Source organism: Phytophthora sojae (assembly GCF_000149755.1).
Source record: "Phytophthora sojae unplaced genomic scaffold PHYSOscaffold_7, whole genome shotgun sequence".
Taxonomy (NCBI): Eukaryota; Oomycota; class Peronosporomycetes; order Peronosporales; family Peronosporaceae; genus Phytophthora; species Phytophthora sojae.
The window spans coordinates 189,550-207,478 of NW_009258121.1; the positions used below are offsets into that span (position 1 = coordinate 189,550).

A 17,929-nucleotide genomic window follows, 5' to 3' on the forward strand; every position below is an offset into this window, starting at 1 on the left:
GAACGGTCCGAGCCGTTCCGACTCGGGACACCACTACCAAATGTTCTGGCTGGTTTGCCATTCCGCATCCGTACACTCTGCAGCATCGACATGAAGAGACGACAAGGCTGCGAATGCCACCAAAATGGACCAGGAGCAATGCATGACTTGCTGAGGGTGGACCGCGACTTGGGGCCCTGGTATTGGGGAATGAAGAACCCCAAACCGATCGACGCAAGAAGCTCGCAATTTGTTGAGGCAATAGTTTCAGGCATTGGGCGCCTTCCAAAACCTATATAAAACGGTTTGGTCATTAGGGGTAGGGGGGATTAAACCAGACCTCCCTTATACTGGCACCTGCCGGGATGTGTCGGATTAGCTATATTTCGGCACTCTTGTTTTGTTTATTTCGGCACAGTGCCAGTTTAAGGAAATAAAGTATGCAATTTACTACAGTTTCTCTAGCATATCGAACTGTTTAGCCTGGAAGATGCCTTCAAGGGCTAGAGAAGTCAACGAAGTGCGCCGGTCGTTCAGTTCACACTTCAATACGGAAAAATCGGATTCGACGGGCGCCGTATTCGCGAATACGGTTGCCAATCCGCAGCAGAACTGGCGGAGATGTGAAAATGTCTTTGGAGCAGCAGCGTTTTGCACTGAATCCCAGGCGTCGTTGAAGCTGGTCTCATACGATTCTTCCTCCAGGGCTGTGCGAACCATCTCATCAAGCAGATTGGCTTGACACAGCTCTCGATTATCCCATTCAACGGCTTCAATTTTTGCCTCACTCCAAAACAAAGCCAATTGATCGCGGCGAGGATTCAAAATATCTTCTGCAAACTGGCGAGGAGGGACTGTGACAAGCTCAGCTGGCATTACTGGCGGAGCCGGAGATGTGGCAGCGTCAATGTTGCTGTCTCGCTCAGCTTGTGCATGCTCCATACCTTCAATTAGATGCAGTACAAACTTGGCAAGCTGCCTCAGAATCGAATTTTTGTCGGCATCTGCAACACTATTCATGTGATTCTGGACGAACGTCCCCTGGTCTTGAATAAACTCGAGCAAGTGTTGCTCTTTGAGCCAGTACTTCGTAGAAATCGTGTCATTAGCGCTAGATTGGAATTCAGAGCTAGGTACGCGTTCAACTCGTAGCAGTTTGCGAAGGCGATCTTCAAGGAGCTCAATCTCTGCCATTTGCTACGAGAGCAGGACATCCTTCCCCTGTATCTTGACAAACGTGACGTTCACCACCACCGTTATCCCACAAACAACAGCTGCATTGACCCACCATGATGGCGTTGGTGCCGCAGACACGTTTTCATCAAGGTGTTCTTCGAGGCGAAAATGGTTTTTTAATATCCACTGCAATGCGTTTCCCATGTACAGCCACCGATTAGTTAGTTTTTTGGCGGCACCTCCCATTTCAGTAATCAGCGTTTTTTGGCGGCGAAGGTGAACAATTAAATCCTTTGTATTCTTCACAAAGTCTCCATTTCCAACAATGGCAAAACCGGCTTTCATGACCAGGTCCATCTGATGAGCAGCACACCACACTCTCAGCACCGAGTGGGTGGCCTCTTTCTCTAAAAGAGTGATCACCCCACCATGACGGCCTGTCATAGTGTTCTCTCCATCCGATGAAATACCAACCAACTTCTGTCTCCAGTTAGCGAACAAAATATCGAGTACTCGAACAATCAGGTGAACTTGGACCACAGCAGTGTGGCGGTCAAACATAGGGACCGCGAGCAAGTGTAGGTTGACTAGCACGCCGTTGACGGCAACACGAACACGCTGATTCATGAAAGAGCGATCGGTGTGGGTTCTGATGTCGCAAGCAAATGCAAACCCCCACATATTGGGGTCTGCGATGAGGTTGCTGATGCGTTGAATCGAATAGGCAACTAGAATACGAGCATAAGTGCCTGCCATAGCGTCGGTCATACCGTAAAGCTTCGAGTTCCCTAGTGCTGCTGAATTACTGCTGCCGTCTGCCGAAACGACAACCCAACCGAGAGATGTTTGACCGAAAGAGTAAACCGCAGAGGCGTCTTAATTTCCACTGTGTAGACCCCATCCACTACCGAGCCGAAAGTACGAAGAGCCCTCGCAACAGTCATATCATCATCTTCATCTTCAGCATTGAAAAATACCTTTCCAATCAGCTCAGTCACAATCAACTCTGGAAAATAAAACCGCAACACAGCACTCTCTGTGTCAAAATGAGCTACCAATTGGTTGCTTCGAGAAGTGAGATCAGCAAAAAATACAGCCTTCTCTGCGTCCCTGAGACCTGTGTATTCTCCCCACTTAGCTGAGTGCGCGGAAGTATTGTGCTCGATGTAGTTCTGGGGTCGGAAAGGAGCCTTGTAGTACTTGATATTTTGAGTAAGCTTTCGTCTGCCCTTGGGTGTTTCCTCTCTACCAAAATATCGGCAAAACAGGCAGCGGACCGAGCAAGCCGCTCCCCCAGCGTCACACGCTACGACCTCGAGTCCGTACTGCAGCTTGTGAGCGTCTTGGAACGGGGTTTTACGCGAGGGGGGCTTCTTAGAGACGCTTGGCTTTAGCTTCTCCATCGTTCACTGCTTGAATTCTGCGATTTTGAACGGTCGCTTATTTCGGCACTCGAAAAAACTTCAAATAGGCACATTTCCATATATAAACTTCAAGTGCCGGAATAAAGGAGGTCTGGATTAAACCGTTCATTAAACGGAGCGATTAAACGGAATTGTTTGGAGGATCAAAAAAGTCTCCGTTCAAACAATTCGAAAATGGGTTTGGTCGTCCTTTTAATCACCCCCTTATTTGGCAACTCGATTAAAAAATATCTTAAAGAATGTATGGGTCCAAACAGCTCCCTCATTTAGAGATTTCGTTTGAATTGAAGTTGCGCGCGCGATCTTAGAGGGCTTTAAGGCGCGAAAGCGCGCGCGCTCGCACAGCCCACGCCTCATTTAGAATCTCGCCTCGTCGTGCCGAAGCCCCCGCCTGCTGCAAACGTGTACGTACACTGTATGAGTTGCTGTGGTTGTGCATACCAGCTAAAAGATTGTTGATTCACTGCCTAGGCAACCATGCACCCGTTTCCCCCGAGCAAGCGCCGCCACGAGACAAGCTGTGCTCACGAGACTTTGAGTGCTCTCGTCTCCAAACGCCGCAAGCTCAGCGCCGTGGCGTTCGACGCCGCTGCGATCGAGTCAAACCGCTGCAAAGCGCCATCAGCAGAGCCACGCAGCGAGGTCGCTGCTGATGTACCAGCCAACCCACTTCCTTTGGCCATCGTTGCTGTCACGCCCACGGGACCACCGGCGGGACCTCGCGCCGGCGCGAAGGTCAAGAAGACCACGGTGCTGACGGTCGTCAAGACCGTGACGACCGTGAAGACTACTGTCACGACCCGAGTGTCGCCACGCGCGACGCCCTCCGCCGAGGAGGAACTGTCCAGAGAGATCTCCGAGCACTCGGCCTCGTTGCCCTCCGGCGTAGGAGCCCCCGCTGCTTCTGACCACCAATGGTCGGCGTCGCCAAGGACGCGATCCGGTCGGGTGGTGCTGCCCGAAGGCGTCAATGCGTCTGTGACGATGCAGGTGGCTCCACTTGCGGAGTTTCGGCTCTCCCCGCCTGCCTCTTCGGGTGATGGCCCCTTCAGTCCTCGTTCCAGCCAGAGCACTGAGACGGAACCATCGCCCCCGGTCACACCTGCGCGCTCAGCTCCGAGTCTAGATGCTGCATACTCGCCTGCGACGGCAAGTTCCCAAACCACGACTCCCCCGTGGTCACCCCAAAGCCCCTTCCGGTCGCGCCTGCACAAACGTGCAGAGGTTCTTCCTGCTTGGTATACCGTGGCGGTCGCCTCCGACAGCGACGAACCCGAGACGGCGCCGCTCATCGGCTCCCCACTTCCAGCTGCACGCCCGTCGTTCACCGCCTCGCGCATGAACTCCCCGGGCTTTACTGTTGTCGAAGGCGGTGCCGTGAACCCACCCCGCGACGAGTGGCAGCTCGAGACGTGGCCGGATGACGTGCAGTTCACGTCAGCGCAGCTGAATCCGCGCCGCTGGAAGTTCCCAGCCGTCAGCGTGGGGGTGAGAGGGGGGCTTGGCTGTGGGTGCGAGGAGCGCTGCAAGGCAAGCACTTGCCTCAACGCTCGAAGCAGCAGATTCTGCACGGAGTACAACTGCACCTTCGCTGCCGAGTGCGGCAACGGGCTTCACGAAAGCCGCGCACTCGCAATTGGTCGCAACCTGCGCACTGGAATGCGCAGCTTGGTAGCGCAAGCTGCGATTCCTGCTGGAGAAGTCATCGGACAGTATTTTGGCCACATGGACTTGTTCGGGCCGCCCTGCAAGAACGGCCCAGTCAACGACGGCTACAGAATGCACCTACGGACCCGCACTACGGGCAACAAGTTCATCGGCATCGACGCCTTGAAAGTGGGCGGCAACCTCCGCTTCATGAACCACGCCTGCAATCCAAGCGCCCGGTTCCACGAAGTTCAAACGGGCCAGCGCCTGACGGTGGTCGCCGTCAGCATTCGTGATATCTACCCGGGCGAGGAGGTGACGGTCTCCTACGGCAACAAGTTGTGGTTTGTCTGTCGCTGCGGGTGGTCGGGGTGCCAGCATCGCCACCTGCAACACTTGCACCAGGACTCGGACTCTGCTTGAATCCACCTCCCGGGAGCGGCTTTAAGGCAGCTTTGCATTGAAAATTGTGTACATGTTGTGTAATGAAATCTTTTGAAATTCGAAGCTTCCTGATTGACATACTGAACATCATACATATGACCCAGGACGCGATGGGTTCATTCGCCCCCTCGACGGCTTCGACACAAGCAACGACGGAGAGTATGGCGGTGGGTCTCGTACAGCTCGTTGTCTCCCTTCGATGCGTTCCTCTTTGGGTCTAACCTGCGTCGTATCTTACGTGTCTATCTACAGCGAGGCCGGCAGCAAGGATACCAGAACTACGGTGCTAACGAGGAGCTTTCCTTTGCGACTTGGCCGCAAAAATCCTTCCGACTGGAAAGAACATGTGGATGGCGCTAGCGGCCGAGTACAATGACTCCAGGGACCCTGCCTGGCGGGAACGCGACTTTGACTCACTGCGGAGAAAGTTTCGCAAGCTCTACGGGAAGGCCAACCCCACGGGCAATCAGGGTGACCGCCTGACGCTCAAACAGCGAGCTATCCTCATGGCTCATGAGACTCAATATGAGATAGAGAAGAAGGGAGGGGCGCACACCTCGCACGACGGGCGCGACAACGGAGAGGACGACGAGAACCTCATGGATGAGGTCAACGTGGCCCTCTTCGCGGACGAGGTGGGCAAGCCCTTCACCGTGAAACCGAACTCGGTCTCGACCAAGGGCGGTGGAGACAGCAACCGTGCTCGGATCGACAAGCAGCAGGAGGATGACGAGGAGGAGGTGGCGGAGGAGGACGACGAGTCGGTCTCCTCTGTCAACTCGGTCAACGACGAAAAAAGCTCGGAGGAGGGTACGTCCGAAGAGGCTGACGCCAACCAGCCTCGTGACCCCCCCCCCCTCTTCCTCCCGTTGCCGAGCTTCACGGCAGCGATACGCGGCTTGCTGGGGTCGTGATGACCCAGCAGGGCCTTGTTCCGGTCGAGTTCGCTGCTGACTTCCAGCAGGCTGAGTCCAACCTTGGCGACGGAGAGGTGCGTGATGCGCAAGACGGCCAAACTACAGCTAATGGTGCACGGAGCGACCGAAGTGCGGCCTCTGCAACGACCATTGACGCTCGATCAACGCCAAAGGCGTTGGCGAGGCCCACGCCGGTGACACCGAGAGCTGTGGGCCGCCCGAAGCGCGACTGCCAACCTCTGGCTTCGGTGGCTTCGCCCGACGGGCCCACCCTAACGCGAAACCCGGATCGTGCTGCTTCCGATGCAGCAGAGGCCGAAAAACACAAACGGCTGCACAACACCAGTGATCGCCTAGGTGGGCGAGATCTACGAGTTCTTCGGGACAACTTTGAGGTGATGGGTGGGCGTGATCCAGGAGCTAAAGCCAAAAGCCCCCCGTCTGAGAGCTCGGTGACGGCGATGTACGCTGCGTCGAAGAGAAACCAAGCCAAGAAGCACATGGATTCAATTGACAAAGAATTGAAAGAAGCAGAGGCTGCCGACGCTGCAATGGGATCGGAAATGAAGGACCTACTGCTCTTCTTTCGCGAAGACGCCGATCGCAGAGCCGAATCCGAGGGGGAGCGGCGACGAGAGGAACGCGACAAGCGGCGCGCAGAGGATAAACGAGAGCGAGATGAGCGAGAGCGGGTTCGTAGGGAAGAAGCTGCGCTTGTCGAAGCCAGACGCCAGCAAGACCGCGAGGATGCAAAACAACACCTTGAGGCCGAGGAAAAGAAAGAGGAAGCAGCTCGAGCGGAGCGTCGAGAAGAAGAGGCCGAGCGTCGCCGACAGTTCCAAGCCCGCCTTGAGCAACACCGTGCCGAAGCGCGGCAGCGCCACGAGCAAATGATGCTACTGATCTCGACGATTCACAAGAACAAGTAGTATACAGCAAGATGTGTGCAGGAAGGAAGACATAGTGTATTCAAGTTGCATTATGCACATAAACAAACTCAACTCACTCTTGTGTATCTCCTATCGTCCTCACCATGAATGAATGTGGTTCGTATCTCACTAATGCCGACGGTTCTCACTCTGTAGTTAGTTAGTCTGTCCAAACGCTGCTGCCGTTTGCTGCGGTCGTACGGCAACGGCATCAGCAGCCGATGGTAGACCTTCTCGATAGACCCCGTACCCCGCTCAGCACTCTCTCTAATGGACGTTATTGCCTCTGATAAAGCCTTCGCCGCCGCCCGAACAGAAGGCACCAGTCTACTTGCATCTCCGTCTTTCAGCGGGGTCATGATCCTGTCGATCATGTCACCACTGCAAGGGAAAGCACTGTCTGCTACAACCCCATATCGATCGTCAGTATTTAGTTCCGTCGACACCAGCTTCCGCCTGAACTCTAGGCTGGTATCGCCATCGTTCCAGGACCCTGGACAGTTATGTTTAGCCCACACGATGAGCTCGTCCGCTGAGAAGCATAGCGTGCCGGTGACGAACACGCCATGTAGCCAACCGTTGTAGTGAGCATTCTGGATGTCTCTATCTGGAGGCTGCTGCACCTGTGAAGTAGAAGTATGATATGTAGATGGTAAGATCACGAACAATGATACAATACAATCATATCTTGACGAAAGTACCTTGTAGTTTGTCCCATCCAAAAAGCCCCATGTGAACTGCAGCATGGGTTGCTTTGCTGCCACTAGACGAGCTAAAGCTTTCTGCCTGGCGAACGTAGGCCATACAATCCGAGCGGGCGCAAACCCTCGGAGCGCCACTGTAAGAGCGTCTTCAGCTGCAGTTAGCACGCGGGTAAGCGTCGTCGGGGGGACGCCAAACATGAGACACAGGCGCCCTCGATACTCACAGCCTACGTAGAAATCTAGAAGCAAGCCCAACACCTGATGGTGGTGTTGGAGCTTTCGAGGCCGCCCTCCTTTCGAGTAGAAGATGGGAATCTCGTAATGAGGCGCAAAGCGAGATAGTAGAAGGTTGAACAAGGCCCTACATGTCAAGCAATAACGGCAAACAACAGTTAGAAACCAACTACACACTTAAATGCTGCATGCCGCCCTTACCGAGACAGGCTCGTCACATTTATCATATTCTCGTCGGTTCCTTTGAGCCAGGTGTCCATCCAAGAAGACTGCTCAGGCTCCTTTAGGCAGTCCAGGGTGATGTAATGGCGCATTCGGGTGAGCCGCTGCCACTCCCAGCGCCTGCGCTCGTCGTGCAGCCGGCGTCTCAAGTCTCGGAGCGTCTCGAGGGAGCGACGACGCGTCTGGGACGACGCACAGAGCATCAGCAGAAAGCTCGTATCCGGGCGAGACATTGTGCTGGATGAAGCGCGAGAGAATGCGAGGGGGGCAAATGACTCGGTTGCTCGTAGAGGGTCGACGCGACGTTTCCCGCCGAGCGAGATCTTTACAATTAGAGATATTTTGTGAAAATTTGTTCATTTTCGGATTGTCTCCTTTCGACCTACATAATTAGATTAAGGTATTCATACTTCAAGCGGCAAAGGTCGCCGGACACAGATAACTTTTAATGGTGGTTTTGGCCTAGGTGTTTATCACCTTCGATTTGCAGACGTTTGGTCCGGCGAGTAATGCGCCTAGTCGGGTGATCAGATTTTTCGATTAAACTTTTTGATCTAGGTTTTGGTAGGCGCCCATTGTGTCGCCGTTCCCAGCTGGACTAACGAGGCAGAGGCATGAAGTATGACGTGTACCCGTTAGTTTCCGGGAGATTGATTAGGGGTTTCAAAGTAGGATTTCGTCAATAGTCAGGTCTCGTCATGGTGACGTTCGTTGGTTTGGGAATGGAGCTATGCTGCATATTGACACTGAAATTGAAGGCGCTTGGTATCCTTGATATGGGAGCTTAGCTGCCCTAGAAAGCTAGGATGAGTTCTGCCAGGAGCGAGGCGATGGCCGTCAACTGGAGCAATCCTGCCGAAGCGCGTGGTGGTGTCGCGCTCTCCCCAACTTGTCCGACGGTTGACGAGTCCAATGTTGTGTCAGCTGGATCTCCAGACACTAGAGGCTCCGAGTCGGACGTCGTGTCTCCATTCGAAGGGGGCTCCGTGCCCGACTCGGCCGATGATGCGGACGACGAAGCAAACTCGATCGAGCTGTCCGGGTACAGCGTGACGCTGATGTAGTAGCTGGAGGACACGTCACAGTCGTCCAGCTCCTCGAGCATGTCCTGCTTCTTGTTCATGGACTCGTAGTCGTAGTAGCAGTTGGGCAGCGCCTCTGCGAGATCTTTGACCTTGTCGGCGCAGTCGGAGCTGCAAGAGGTGAAGATGTAGACGCTGTAGCCGTTGACTGTCGAGTCGTCCGCGCACTCGTCGCTCTCCGCAGTAGAAACATAGAGGTTCCACATCTCATTGACCTCCGTGGACGTGCAGCCCGTGTTGGACGCCGTCGACGCTGGCGTGGAGGACGTCGTCGACGTTGAGTCGCTCGAAGTCGACACCGGCGTGCTGGAATCCACTTCGCCCGTGGAATCATCAGTGCAAATACCAAGATTGTCGGTCAGCTCCGTCTTCTGGTTAGCTCCGTCGTACAGACAGTCAGGAAGATCCGCCGCAAGCTGCGTCAGTACAGCCACACAGTCGGTGGCCGAGCATGGCGCGTAGAACGTCACCAATAGAGAGGAGGACGTTGCGTACTCGGAGCACGCCGAACTGGCAGCCGCTGCGTCGTACAGATCTTCCGTGCTCTGGTACTCGTCCGTCGTGCAGTCCGTAGTGGACGACGACGTTGGGGTGGGGGTTGTAGTCGTTGTGGTGGCCGGAGCGTCCGTGACGGTCGTCGGAGAGCCCGCGTCTTCCGTGTCGCCTCCGTTGCAGGCCGTGAGCGCGTTCTGCAGCTCGATCTTGTTGCTGACGCCGTTGTAGGTGCAGGCGGGCAGGTTCTCGGCCGCGACTTCCATGTAGCTGATGCAGCTGGTGGCAGTGCACGGGGCATCGATGTAGACCGGATCGAACTGCGTCACGTACGACGAGCAGGCCGGGCTGGTGGCGGCGGAGTCCCACAAGGAAGCGGCGTAGGTGGCTTCCGAGTCGGTGCACTCGGCGGCGTTGACGGCGGTAAAGAGTAACGCCAACGACAGCAGCGCGAGTAGAGAACGCATTGGTTAGGAGAGTTGGCTTGCGTTCGGCTTGAGTGGGCGGTGCGCAGGGAATTCAAAAGTGAGTGAGCGGGGGTGGGAAGCGTATGTCGGCGGGGGCTGCGCGAAGTGTAGCCATTTGATGTTGAAGTTGGCTTTCATTGGGATTTGTATGGGAATGGCTTCGGACAGCAAGTCAGCGGCGCGACTAAAAGTCGCACCACTTGCACGGGTACGAGTATAGCTCTTCAACGAGTAGCGGAGGCGTCCGAAGGGGAGCTCAATGGGTTGAACTCCCCAGCACTTGATTCTGCTGCGTGCCGCTGCGCAAGACGCTGATGGTGTGTGTGTGCGCGCGCGCTTCCAGCAACAAGTCGCTCGGTTGGGGCCTGGTATTCATATCACTTGATGTAAGTCAGACATGGCGCGCTTGTTAGTCAGACTTTAGTCGCAACCAAACTATGGCTGCATGTATCCCTTCCAGCGCTGGGATGAACAGGAGAGCATCTTAGCAACGGCAATAAAACAGCGGCGTTATGCGCAGTTGATCGGCGTCAGCGGAAATCAGCCTTTGGGTGGAGAGATTCGTCCAGCTGTCCTTGCAGCAGTATGCATACGAATCGTGAATCACCCTCACCCTCGCGAATAAAAGTTTTAACGCACGATCAAATGACTATGTTGCTAAATGATGAAGAAATATGCAAGCCTACAAGGACTACTACCTTCCGGACGAGATGCTACATCCGCTTAGCTCGAGAACGCTACAACAACCCCCGCAACAAGCGTGGACACGACCCAGAAGTGAAGTTTGCCCTCGTGCACACGCGGTCCAGCAGCGCTGCTCCCGGACTTGGAGTTCGACGAGCCCAAGATGTTGTTGGACTGGTCTCCCGAAGGGAGCATCCCCGTGCCGGACGCGGCGCTCGGAGCCATGACTGTTGATCCAGACGTGATCGATCCGGACGAGGACGACATGTCGAAGCTGGAGCTCGAGCCCTTCGATCCTGAAATCAATCCCGACGACGAAGCGGTTGAAGACGAGAGCATCGTTGAGCCATCGGCTTGGCTGGAAGAGGAGGAGAACGTGAGCGAGCCCGCGTCCTTGACGTCTCCTCCGTTGCATTCTGTGAGTGCGTTCTGCACCTCGATCTTGTTGTTGATGCCGCTGAAGGTGCAGTCGGGCAAATCCTTGGCCACGCTTTCCACGACGGTGACGCAGTCTGTTGCGGTGCATGGCGCATTGACGTACACGGGGTCGGTCTGCGTCACGTACGGTGAGCAGGCCGACGTGTTGGCGGCAGCAGCCCATACAGAGTCCGCGTAGGCAGCTTCGGCGTCGGTGCACTCGGTGGCTTTGGTGATCGTGGGGGCCAACGCCAGCAGAGACAGGAGAACCGTGAACTGAGCTCGCATTGTTGATGAGAAGGGGAGACTTGAGTGGGGTGCGGAGGTTTTGGAAGTGATCCAGTGGAGCCGCAGTTCAGCGGAAGGCATGACGTTGAAGTGGGTTAAACGCCTTTTTCCTTACTTCCTTGGAAGGCGTTAGCGACGCAAAGTCCATAGTCGAGAGCCCCAGCAGGCGATTGTCAGATGTCGAGACTTGAATCGATAGAAGCGGCCACTGCACGAGCTGAGCAGTCCGCTTGCTGGAACGGGCAGCAGCACTTGATATCATCACGTTGATGGTCTCTCATGCGCTCGCTGCAGTGCTCCTTGCTTGCTTAACTCGCCAGCATCTTTTCCAGGGTCGGAGATCGCTGCTACTATATAGTCCTTCGCTCTTGGGCCTTGCAATGGCCAGCAGGCGAAAACCTTGGAAAAGTCTAAACAGTCCAGCGACAACGGAACGGCCAAGGACACTGGGTAAAGTGGCGGGTGCCATTGAGAAACACGGTCCGCTAGCGCCTAGACCGCTAAGGGCAACTGCATGCTGCATACTATCACAAAAACAAAAAATATTTTATCCACATTGGGTCGTCGTCCGCTCGCTCGCTCCTTGATGCAGGTCCTATTACTCCCTCTAAACGAGTCCGGCGACGAAGGCGAGCGCGAGCGCGATCGACAGAGCGGCCGCGGGCACGGAGCCCCGCGAGGCGGCCGACACGACCGAGCCGCTGCCCGTGGCGCTGCCCGAGGCCGAGGCCGACTGGTCCATCACGGCCGTCACGTTGGCGCAGTACGTGACGATGGCCTGCAGGCCGCTCTTGCGGTCGATCTCGTCCTCGCCCGTGCAGTCCGGCAGCTCGTCCACGGCGTCGCTGAGCGTCGAGAGGCAGTCGCTGTTCATGCAGTAGTCGAGCGACGACGCGTCCGTGTCGGCGATGAGGTCCGCGCACGCCGTGCTGTTGGCCAGGTCGGCGTACACGTTGTCCACGGTGGTCTGCTCGTCGCTCGTGCAGTTGGCGGCGCAGGCAGGGGCGGCCTGCAGCGCCACGAGCGCCAGGAGGGCGACGGCCAGCGTACTGCGGATCGAGGTCATGCTTCTTCTGAGTTACTGAGCTGCTGTGGGGGACTTTCGGTTGTGCTGAGCTCGAGCGAGCCGGTCTTCGCTGCGCTGCACTTCAGTCTCGGAAGGTTCGCGCAGCTTTCAGTGTGACTCACGCGGTACCCGCTGAATAGTGTGGGACCTGCGTACGTGGCTGAAAGCGCAATTTTTCCCCATCGAGAAGAGACTGGCCCGGCCCGCTGGCTGCATCGGCCAGTGGCCGATGGTGCAAGGCGATCCATGCATGGAGCACAGGGCACGACACCGCACTTTGCGCTGCCGACATAAGATTTCTGGCTGGTCTAGAAGTACTAGTTCTCGCAGTGTCCAGGCTCCTTTTTCCTGTGAGAATTGATAGATACGGTCCTTACCACTTCAACTTCTGCTGCTCGAAGATCGCAAAAAGCCAAGAGCTGCAATGTCTAGCTCGAGGCTTTGGTGACTGCATCAGAACTCAAGCTCACCGAGCTGGAGATGTCATTTTGGTGGCGAGGCCGAGGATGGCCAGATAGCTGGGCGGTTCTGCCTCGCCTGTCAATCTCGGCCAAGAGACTGAATGGCTAGAGGCGCTTCGGGGGCAGGGACACTAACCGCAACTCACGTTGGAACGGGCATCGTCTGAATTACATCGGGGTTCATTACACTCCACGACAAAAAGATATGGACACCACCAAAAGTGGCTGTAACTTCGTCAATTTTTATCGTTTTAAGGTGCGGTTTGGACTAGAGTTGCAGAACACGCTGATAAAGATCTGCACGTTGCTAACATGCGCGCTTTTGCGCTTCTTCAGGTAGCTCACATACAAATCACTGGTTCTGCCCAGGTGACAAAACTTATGGACAGCTAATCCCCATACAAAATCCTAGATTAATCAAAACCTCTTACAAATGATACGACTTGGACTTTGTATAGGCGACAAAGGAACCAGCCTCACGGGGATACTCGTGACGTTAGACAAATATCTGATGGTATTATCGTGTACTAGAAGGTGTGTTTAGTAACCTGTAATAAATTCATCGATCATCGCACAAAACTGAGCAAGTAGTAAGCGACTGAAATTTCGAGTGGTGGCTACCATGTATTATCTGATGATTTGCGAGGCACGTTCAGTTGCATCCTAGTTAGTGCCAATTTGTAGCTCTGTATGCTGCTATCTCTTGGATATACGATTGTCTTCTCCTTTCTAAACTGTTGGTCGATGATATATGGCTCAGTACTAAGGTAGAGTGGAGAAATCATGGGTTCCTTTGTCGCCCCGCCCCATACAAAGTCCAAGTTGTATCATTTGTAAGAGGTTTTGATTAATCTAGGATTTTGTATGGGGATTAGCTGTCCATAAGTTTTGTCACCTGGGCAGAACCAGTGATTTGTATGTGAGCTACCTGAAGAAGCGCAAAAGCGCGCATGTTAGCAACGTGCAGATCTTTATCAGCGTGTTCTGCAACTCTGGTCCAAACCGCACCTTAAAACGATAAAAATTGACGAAGTTACAGCCACTTTTGGTGGTGTCCATATCTTTTTGTCGTGGAGTGTAACAATGGCTCACATGTAATCGAGCGGTGAGGAAGGCGTCACTCACAAGCTGATAAGTCCGCAGTACCGACGCTTTTCACCTCGGTTGTAGCAGACACCGCCAACTTGGATGCAGGAAGGAGTGTCGACGGTTTAGTACGAGGCTGAAGACGACGCTGCGGGCGATGAGATCGTCGCGTTCCAGGCTCTTGTATTCATCGCTCGTGTCACCGGTAGAGTTGTCACAGTCCTATCATCGCACAGCGCCAGTGTATCTGCGATCACCTGCTTGATGTTGTAGCCGCCGTAGGTGCAGTTTGGTAGTCGGGTCTCCACGTCGGCCAAGTACGTGACGCACGCGTTTCCAGCGCAGTACTCCTCCTTGTTGGCGGCTGAAGTGGGGGGCCCTCCCATCCCAAAGCAGTCGGCACTCTTCGTAGCTTCCTTGTTGATCTCACTGATCAATGAGACGTTCTCGATCGAGCAGACTGGGACCGTGTCCAGCGTATCAATGGAGATCGAGATTGAGTCGGTAGCATTCCATCCTGCCCTCGAGTTGAAGCCGGACGATGCCGATGCCAAGCCCGAAGCAGAGACCGACGCTGTATCGCACCACGCCACGAGCCTACTCATCGACTCGCCGAGGTTGGTGCCGTCGAACTCGCAGTCGGGCGTGTCTGGCTGCAGCTGGCGGACGAGTTGCATGCACGCGCCAGCACAGATCTCAGCTACGTCGTTGGTTCTCGGGTCCAAGGTGCTACCGGTGCAGTCCGCACTGCTGGAGTACGTCGTGACCACGTTGGTGAGCTGCGTGAGTTGCGTCGTGTTGCAAACCTTGGCCGATGCATTTAGCACCAGCATTACATGTAGAGCGGAAGCCAGAGCGATGCTAGCCCACTTGAGAGTAGTAAGACGCATGGTGAACTACGCGACGTTAGCGTACGCTTGGAAAAACTCGAAGTGAAGGAAGTGGCGAGTTACGAGCAGGCACGGATAGTCGCGTCCCCGGAGCTGTATCCATTTTGGGATGGTTTCACACTGGTCCAGCAAGGATGATGGGTTAAAAACTTTTGCTTGTTTCTTGGCTCTTTGCTTGTATGTTCGTCTCCGATTTGACTATCGGTGCACCAGCTATATAGTTCAGCTGGTCTTATCGTTTCTTCTAGCAGCTTCCGTCGCTGCGACTCCAGCATCTTTTAACGCCTGTCCGAATACGTGACTGCAGCTTAGGCGCGCTGGTGGTCCACCAGCATGAGGCTGGCCACAAAAGTCATCATCATCTTGGGCTTCACTTCCACGATATCCTCGTACGTCAGGAACACCGTCGCGCCGATCTTCTGCGCACAACTGATCGCGTACTTGGCGTTGCTGGCCTTGGCGTCGTCCGTCTTGTCCTGCAACACCATGTCCCAGTTAACGGCGCGCGGCTCAACAGCGTGCACCAAGTCGAGCAGGTAGAGGCCGTCGGACAGACTCGGGTCACGGAACGACACAATGTTGCCCTTCACCTGTCCTGACTGGCGGACCTTCTCGTTGGCCCAGCCGATGATGTCCTTGTCGGTGATTTCGCCACGGCCCGCGGCCAGCTCGCTCAAGATCCTGAGCTGCTGGTAGCGCATACTCTGCCAGACGATCGAGAGGATCATCTTCTTCGCTCCCTCGAAGATGTCAGCGCCACCGACATTAACCAGCGAGAACTTGAGCTGCTTGCCCAACACGACGCAGTAGTTGCAGTTCTCGACTTGCTTGAACTTGTTGGGCGCCACCATGTTGACCTTGTTCCAGGCCACAATGCCCTTCTGGATCTTGTCCAGCACCTTGAGCAGCTTCATACCGTCGCTCAGATCCGAGTACAAGTGGTTGATGTACACGTCGTCGATGGCCAGTGAGTTGATCCACATGCGGAAGACGCGCTCTTCACGCGTGTCCCCAACGTCGTCGTACAGGATCTCCTCCAGCTGCTTGATCTCCTCTTCAACGACATCCAATGCCGGGCACGTGTTGAAAAGCTGGGCCACAAATGACATGTTGAGCTTCGGGTTGCCGCTGGTGATATCGCGGGGCTTGATGAAGGTTTCCACTTCCAAACGACGAGCATTCTGGATGACGTGAGCTGCGCGCTCCTCGGGGATAGCCTCGTTACACAAGTCGCAGTGCTGGGGAGCGATGTGGTGCAACAGCACGCTGTATGCGGTCGCATCCTGCACGTCGGTGCTGAAGTTCGTGACCTTCTTCGGGTGGCCCGCTGCCTTCAAGTGGTAGTTCATCCATCGCAGCAGAATCTGGTCAGGCGGGAGCTTCATGAACTGTTCCAGCGTCTCGCCATCCAGCAGCAGTCGCATAAGCTCGGGGTGGTTCTTCAAGTTAATCGTCGACGTCAGCTGGATCTTGATAATTTGCCAGACCAGACCCAGCACGAGGATCGGCTTACCCTCGATCAAGTCGTCGGGGCCAATGTTGACCACACTGCAGCCGATACTCTTGGCGGCGTTGATACACAAGTTCTGGTTCTCCGTTTTCTGGTACACATTCAGCTCCTTGGCTCGCTTGACGAAGTTAAGAGCGCGCTCATCAATCGTCTCGGGCACAGCAGCGTTGATCAGCTTACACAGCAGCACACCATCGCACACCGCCCGGAACAAACCAGCATCCATACCAATCGGCATCAATGACGCGACGTCCTTGTCCGCGTGTAGCGTGTTGTTGATGTGCTCCGTGAAGGCGACAGTTTCTTCCTCCGAGTACGAGTGCAGGCCGCCAGCAGTGCCCTTCACCTCGTGGATTGTTGAGTTGTACTGGGCCGCTGCACTTGCGCGTCGCTGCAAAACACTCAGCGTGTGCGCGTCCACATTAGCAGGCGCTGGCGATGGAGGTCCGGCCGTCTTCACAGGAGAACGCGGGGGCGTGCGCACCACTGGAGCTGGAGGCGGCGTGGCAGGCGGCCACTGTGCGCGCATCGGTGCTTCTGCGGCGGGCGAAGCGGGCGTGGTAGTTGCAGCAGGAGGCCACTGCGGCTTCGCAGCCCCGTTGCCTGCAGGCGGCCATTGCGGAGGCTTAGTAGATACCGGGCTTTTCGGTGCAGGCGCAGTCGGGGGTGATGCCCGAGGCCATTGGGACTTCGGGGCACTCGGTGACGCCACTGCAGGCGGCCACTGCGCTTTTGTAGGGCTCTTGTCGGCAGCTCCGCCGGCAGGAGGCCACTTCGCAGTTACCGCAGGCGGTGCCGGCGCGGCAACAGGTGCAGCCGGGGTAGACGACGCTGCCGGAGGCCACTGCGGCTTTGCCGGCGCGGAGTCGCTCGATCCGGCAGGCGACCATTGTGGCTTCGCGTGCGTAGCGGCCGGAACCGGAGCTGGAGCTTGCGGCGCCGACGACGGGGTGTGTCCCCACGATGCGGCCTGGTTGGCAGCGGGCGGCCATTGCGGCTTGCTCGCTACAGGAGCTGGGGCCGCTGTGGGCGTCGTGGGGGTGCCTGCAGGCGGCCACTGGGCCTTCTGCGCGAACGCTGGGGCCTGCTGCTGCGTGGGCTCCGGCGTCTGCGTCTGCCAAGTCGCCGTCTTCTGGCCGGGGAACAAGGGCGTGGGCGTGGGCTGCGTCTCGGCAGCGGGAGGCGGCGCGGGGGCCTCCACAGGCGCCGGAGCGGGGATCTCCACGGGCACGGGCGCCACCGACGCGTGGCCCATGAGCAGCGCCGGGTCCAGCGCGATGGCGCCGTTGCGGAAGTCGTGCAGCAGCTCGAGGAACTCCTGGAACGTGATCTGCTCGGGCCGCGCCAGCTTGGTCTGCTGCAGCATGACCGTCGTCTGGTTGGGCGTCACGTTCTCGCCGAGCTTGAGCAGCACCGTGTGCAGCTCGGCCACGGGCACGGCCGCCGCGTAGTCGCGGTCGTGCTCCTTGAAGACGCGCTTGAGCTCGTGGATCTCCTTGGGCGAGAACTTCTGCAGGAACACGGACGAGACCTGGTAGCTCATGATGGTCGTCGTTAGTCGATTAAGGGGCGACCAGGGGGCGGTGGAGAGCGCGCGTCACGCGAGAAGAGAGGTGAGAGAGGGGGGAAGGAGGCGGGGGGCGGTGGGGGCGAAGCGGGGCGGCGTGGGGGGCCGCGCGGACGCTCGTCGTGGAGGGATCCGGGTCTTGTCTTGATGCTTCCGCCGCCTGTGTGACAGTGATGCTGCAGCTTCAAGAGGGACCATTTGGACCCGTCAAATGTGATCATCATAAGTGTTTTGGCAGGGATT

At 56.2% G+C, this 17,929-nt stretch overlaps 11 protein-coding genes across 11 annotated transcripts; 3 read left to right on the forward strand and 8 right to left on the reverse strand.

Annotated features, from left to right (window-relative positions):
• Positions 1-2,234: 2,234 nt before the first annotated feature.
• Positions 2,235-2,504, reverse strand: PHYSODRAFT_451746 (hypothetical protein; the record flags this gene model as incomplete). Its single annotated transcript, XM_009533564.1, has 1 exon — positions 2,235-2,504. A coding segment is annotated over one exon (270 nt), but the record flags the coding sequence as incomplete, so codon positions are not given.
• Positions 2,505-3,056: 552 nt separating this feature from the next.
• On the forward strand, positions 3,057-4,071 carry PHYSODRAFT_246080 (hypothetical protein; the record flags this gene model as incomplete). The annotated part of the gene is made up of 1 exon (XM_009533565.1): positions 3,057-4,071. A coding segment is annotated over one exon (1,015 nt), but the record flags the coding sequence as incomplete, so codon positions are not given.
• Positions 4,072-4,238: 167 nt separating this feature from the next.
• Positions 4,239-4,649, forward strand: PHYSODRAFT_515344 (hypothetical protein; the record flags this gene model as incomplete). The annotated part of the gene is made up of 1 exon (XM_009533566.1): positions 4,239-4,649. The coding sequence occupies one exon, from the start codon at positions 4,239-4,241 to the stop codon at positions 4,647-4,649; it is 411 nt and encodes a 136-aa protein (XP_009531861.1).
• Positions 4,650-5,014: 365 nt separating this feature from the next.
• Positions 5,015-6,516, forward strand: PHYSODRAFT_250540 (hypothetical protein; the record flags this gene model as incomplete). The annotated part of the gene is made up of 2 exons (XM_009533567.1): positions 5,015-5,480; positions 5,693-6,516. 2 exons carry the CDS (start codon positions 5,015-5,017, stop codon positions 6,514-6,516), a joined length of 1,290 nt encoding a protein of 429 aa, XP_009531862.1.
• A 68-nt stretch (positions 6,517-6,584) lies between these two features.
• On the reverse strand, positions 6,585-7,418 carry PHYSODRAFT_515744 (hypothetical protein; the record flags this gene model as incomplete). Its single annotated transcript, XM_009533568.1, has 2 exons — positions 6,585-7,139; positions 7,218-7,418. 2 exons carry the CDS (start codon positions 7,416-7,418, stop codon positions 6,585-6,587), a joined length of 756 nt encoding a protein of 251 aa, XP_009531863.1.
• A 42-nt stretch (positions 7,419-7,460) lies between these two features.
• On the reverse strand, positions 7,461-7,909 carry PHYSODRAFT_516812 (hypothetical protein; the record flags this gene model as incomplete). The annotated part of the gene is made up of 2 exons (XM_009533569.1): positions 7,461-7,581; positions 7,656-7,909. Coding segments are annotated over 2 exons (375 nt in total), but the record flags the coding sequence as incomplete, so codon positions are not given.
• A 560-nt stretch (positions 7,910-8,469) lies between these two features.
• SOL13A (elicitin) lies at positions 8,470-9,717 on the reverse strand (the record flags this gene model as incomplete). Its single annotated transcript, XM_009533570.1, has 1 exon — positions 8,470-9,717. The coding sequence occupies one exon, from the start codon at positions 9,715-9,717 to the stop codon at positions 8,470-8,472; it is 1,248 nt and encodes a 415-aa protein (XP_009531865.1).
• Positions 9,718-10,440: 723 nt separating this feature from the next.
• PHYSODRAFT_336050 (hypothetical protein) lies at positions 10,441-11,106 on the reverse strand (the record flags this gene model as incomplete). The annotated part of the gene is made up of 1 exon (XM_009533571.1): positions 10,441-11,106. One exon carries the CDS (start codon positions 11,104-11,106, stop codon positions 10,441-10,443), a length of 666 nt encoding a protein of 221 aa, XP_009531866.1.
• Positions 11,107-11,657: 551 nt separating this feature from the next.
• Positions 11,658-12,198, reverse strand: SOL13E (elicitin). Its single transcript, XM_009533572.1, has one exon. It carries the CDS (start codon positions 12,170-12,172, stop codon positions 11,714-11,716), a length of 459 nt encoding a protein of 152 aa, XP_009531867.1. The 5' UTR covers positions 12,173-12,198; the 3' UTR covers positions 11,658-11,713.
• Positions 12,199-13,844: 1,646 nt separating this feature from the next.
• Positions 13,845-14,609, reverse strand: SOL13D (elicitin; the record flags this gene model as incomplete). Its single annotated transcript, XM_009533573.1, has 1 exon — positions 13,845-14,609. One exon carries the CDS (start codon positions 14,607-14,609, stop codon positions 13,845-13,847), a length of 765 nt encoding a protein of 254 aa, XP_009531868.1.
• A 308-nt stretch (positions 14,610-14,917) lies between these two features.
• PHYSODRAFT_250795 (hypothetical protein) lies at positions 14,918-17,662 on the reverse strand (the record flags this gene model as incomplete). The annotated part of the gene is made up of 1 exon (XM_009533574.1): positions 14,918-17,662. One exon carries the CDS (start codon positions 17,660-17,662, stop codon positions 14,918-14,920), a length of 2,745 nt encoding a protein of 914 aa, XP_009531869.1.
• Positions 17,663-17,929: the final 267 nt, after the last annotated feature.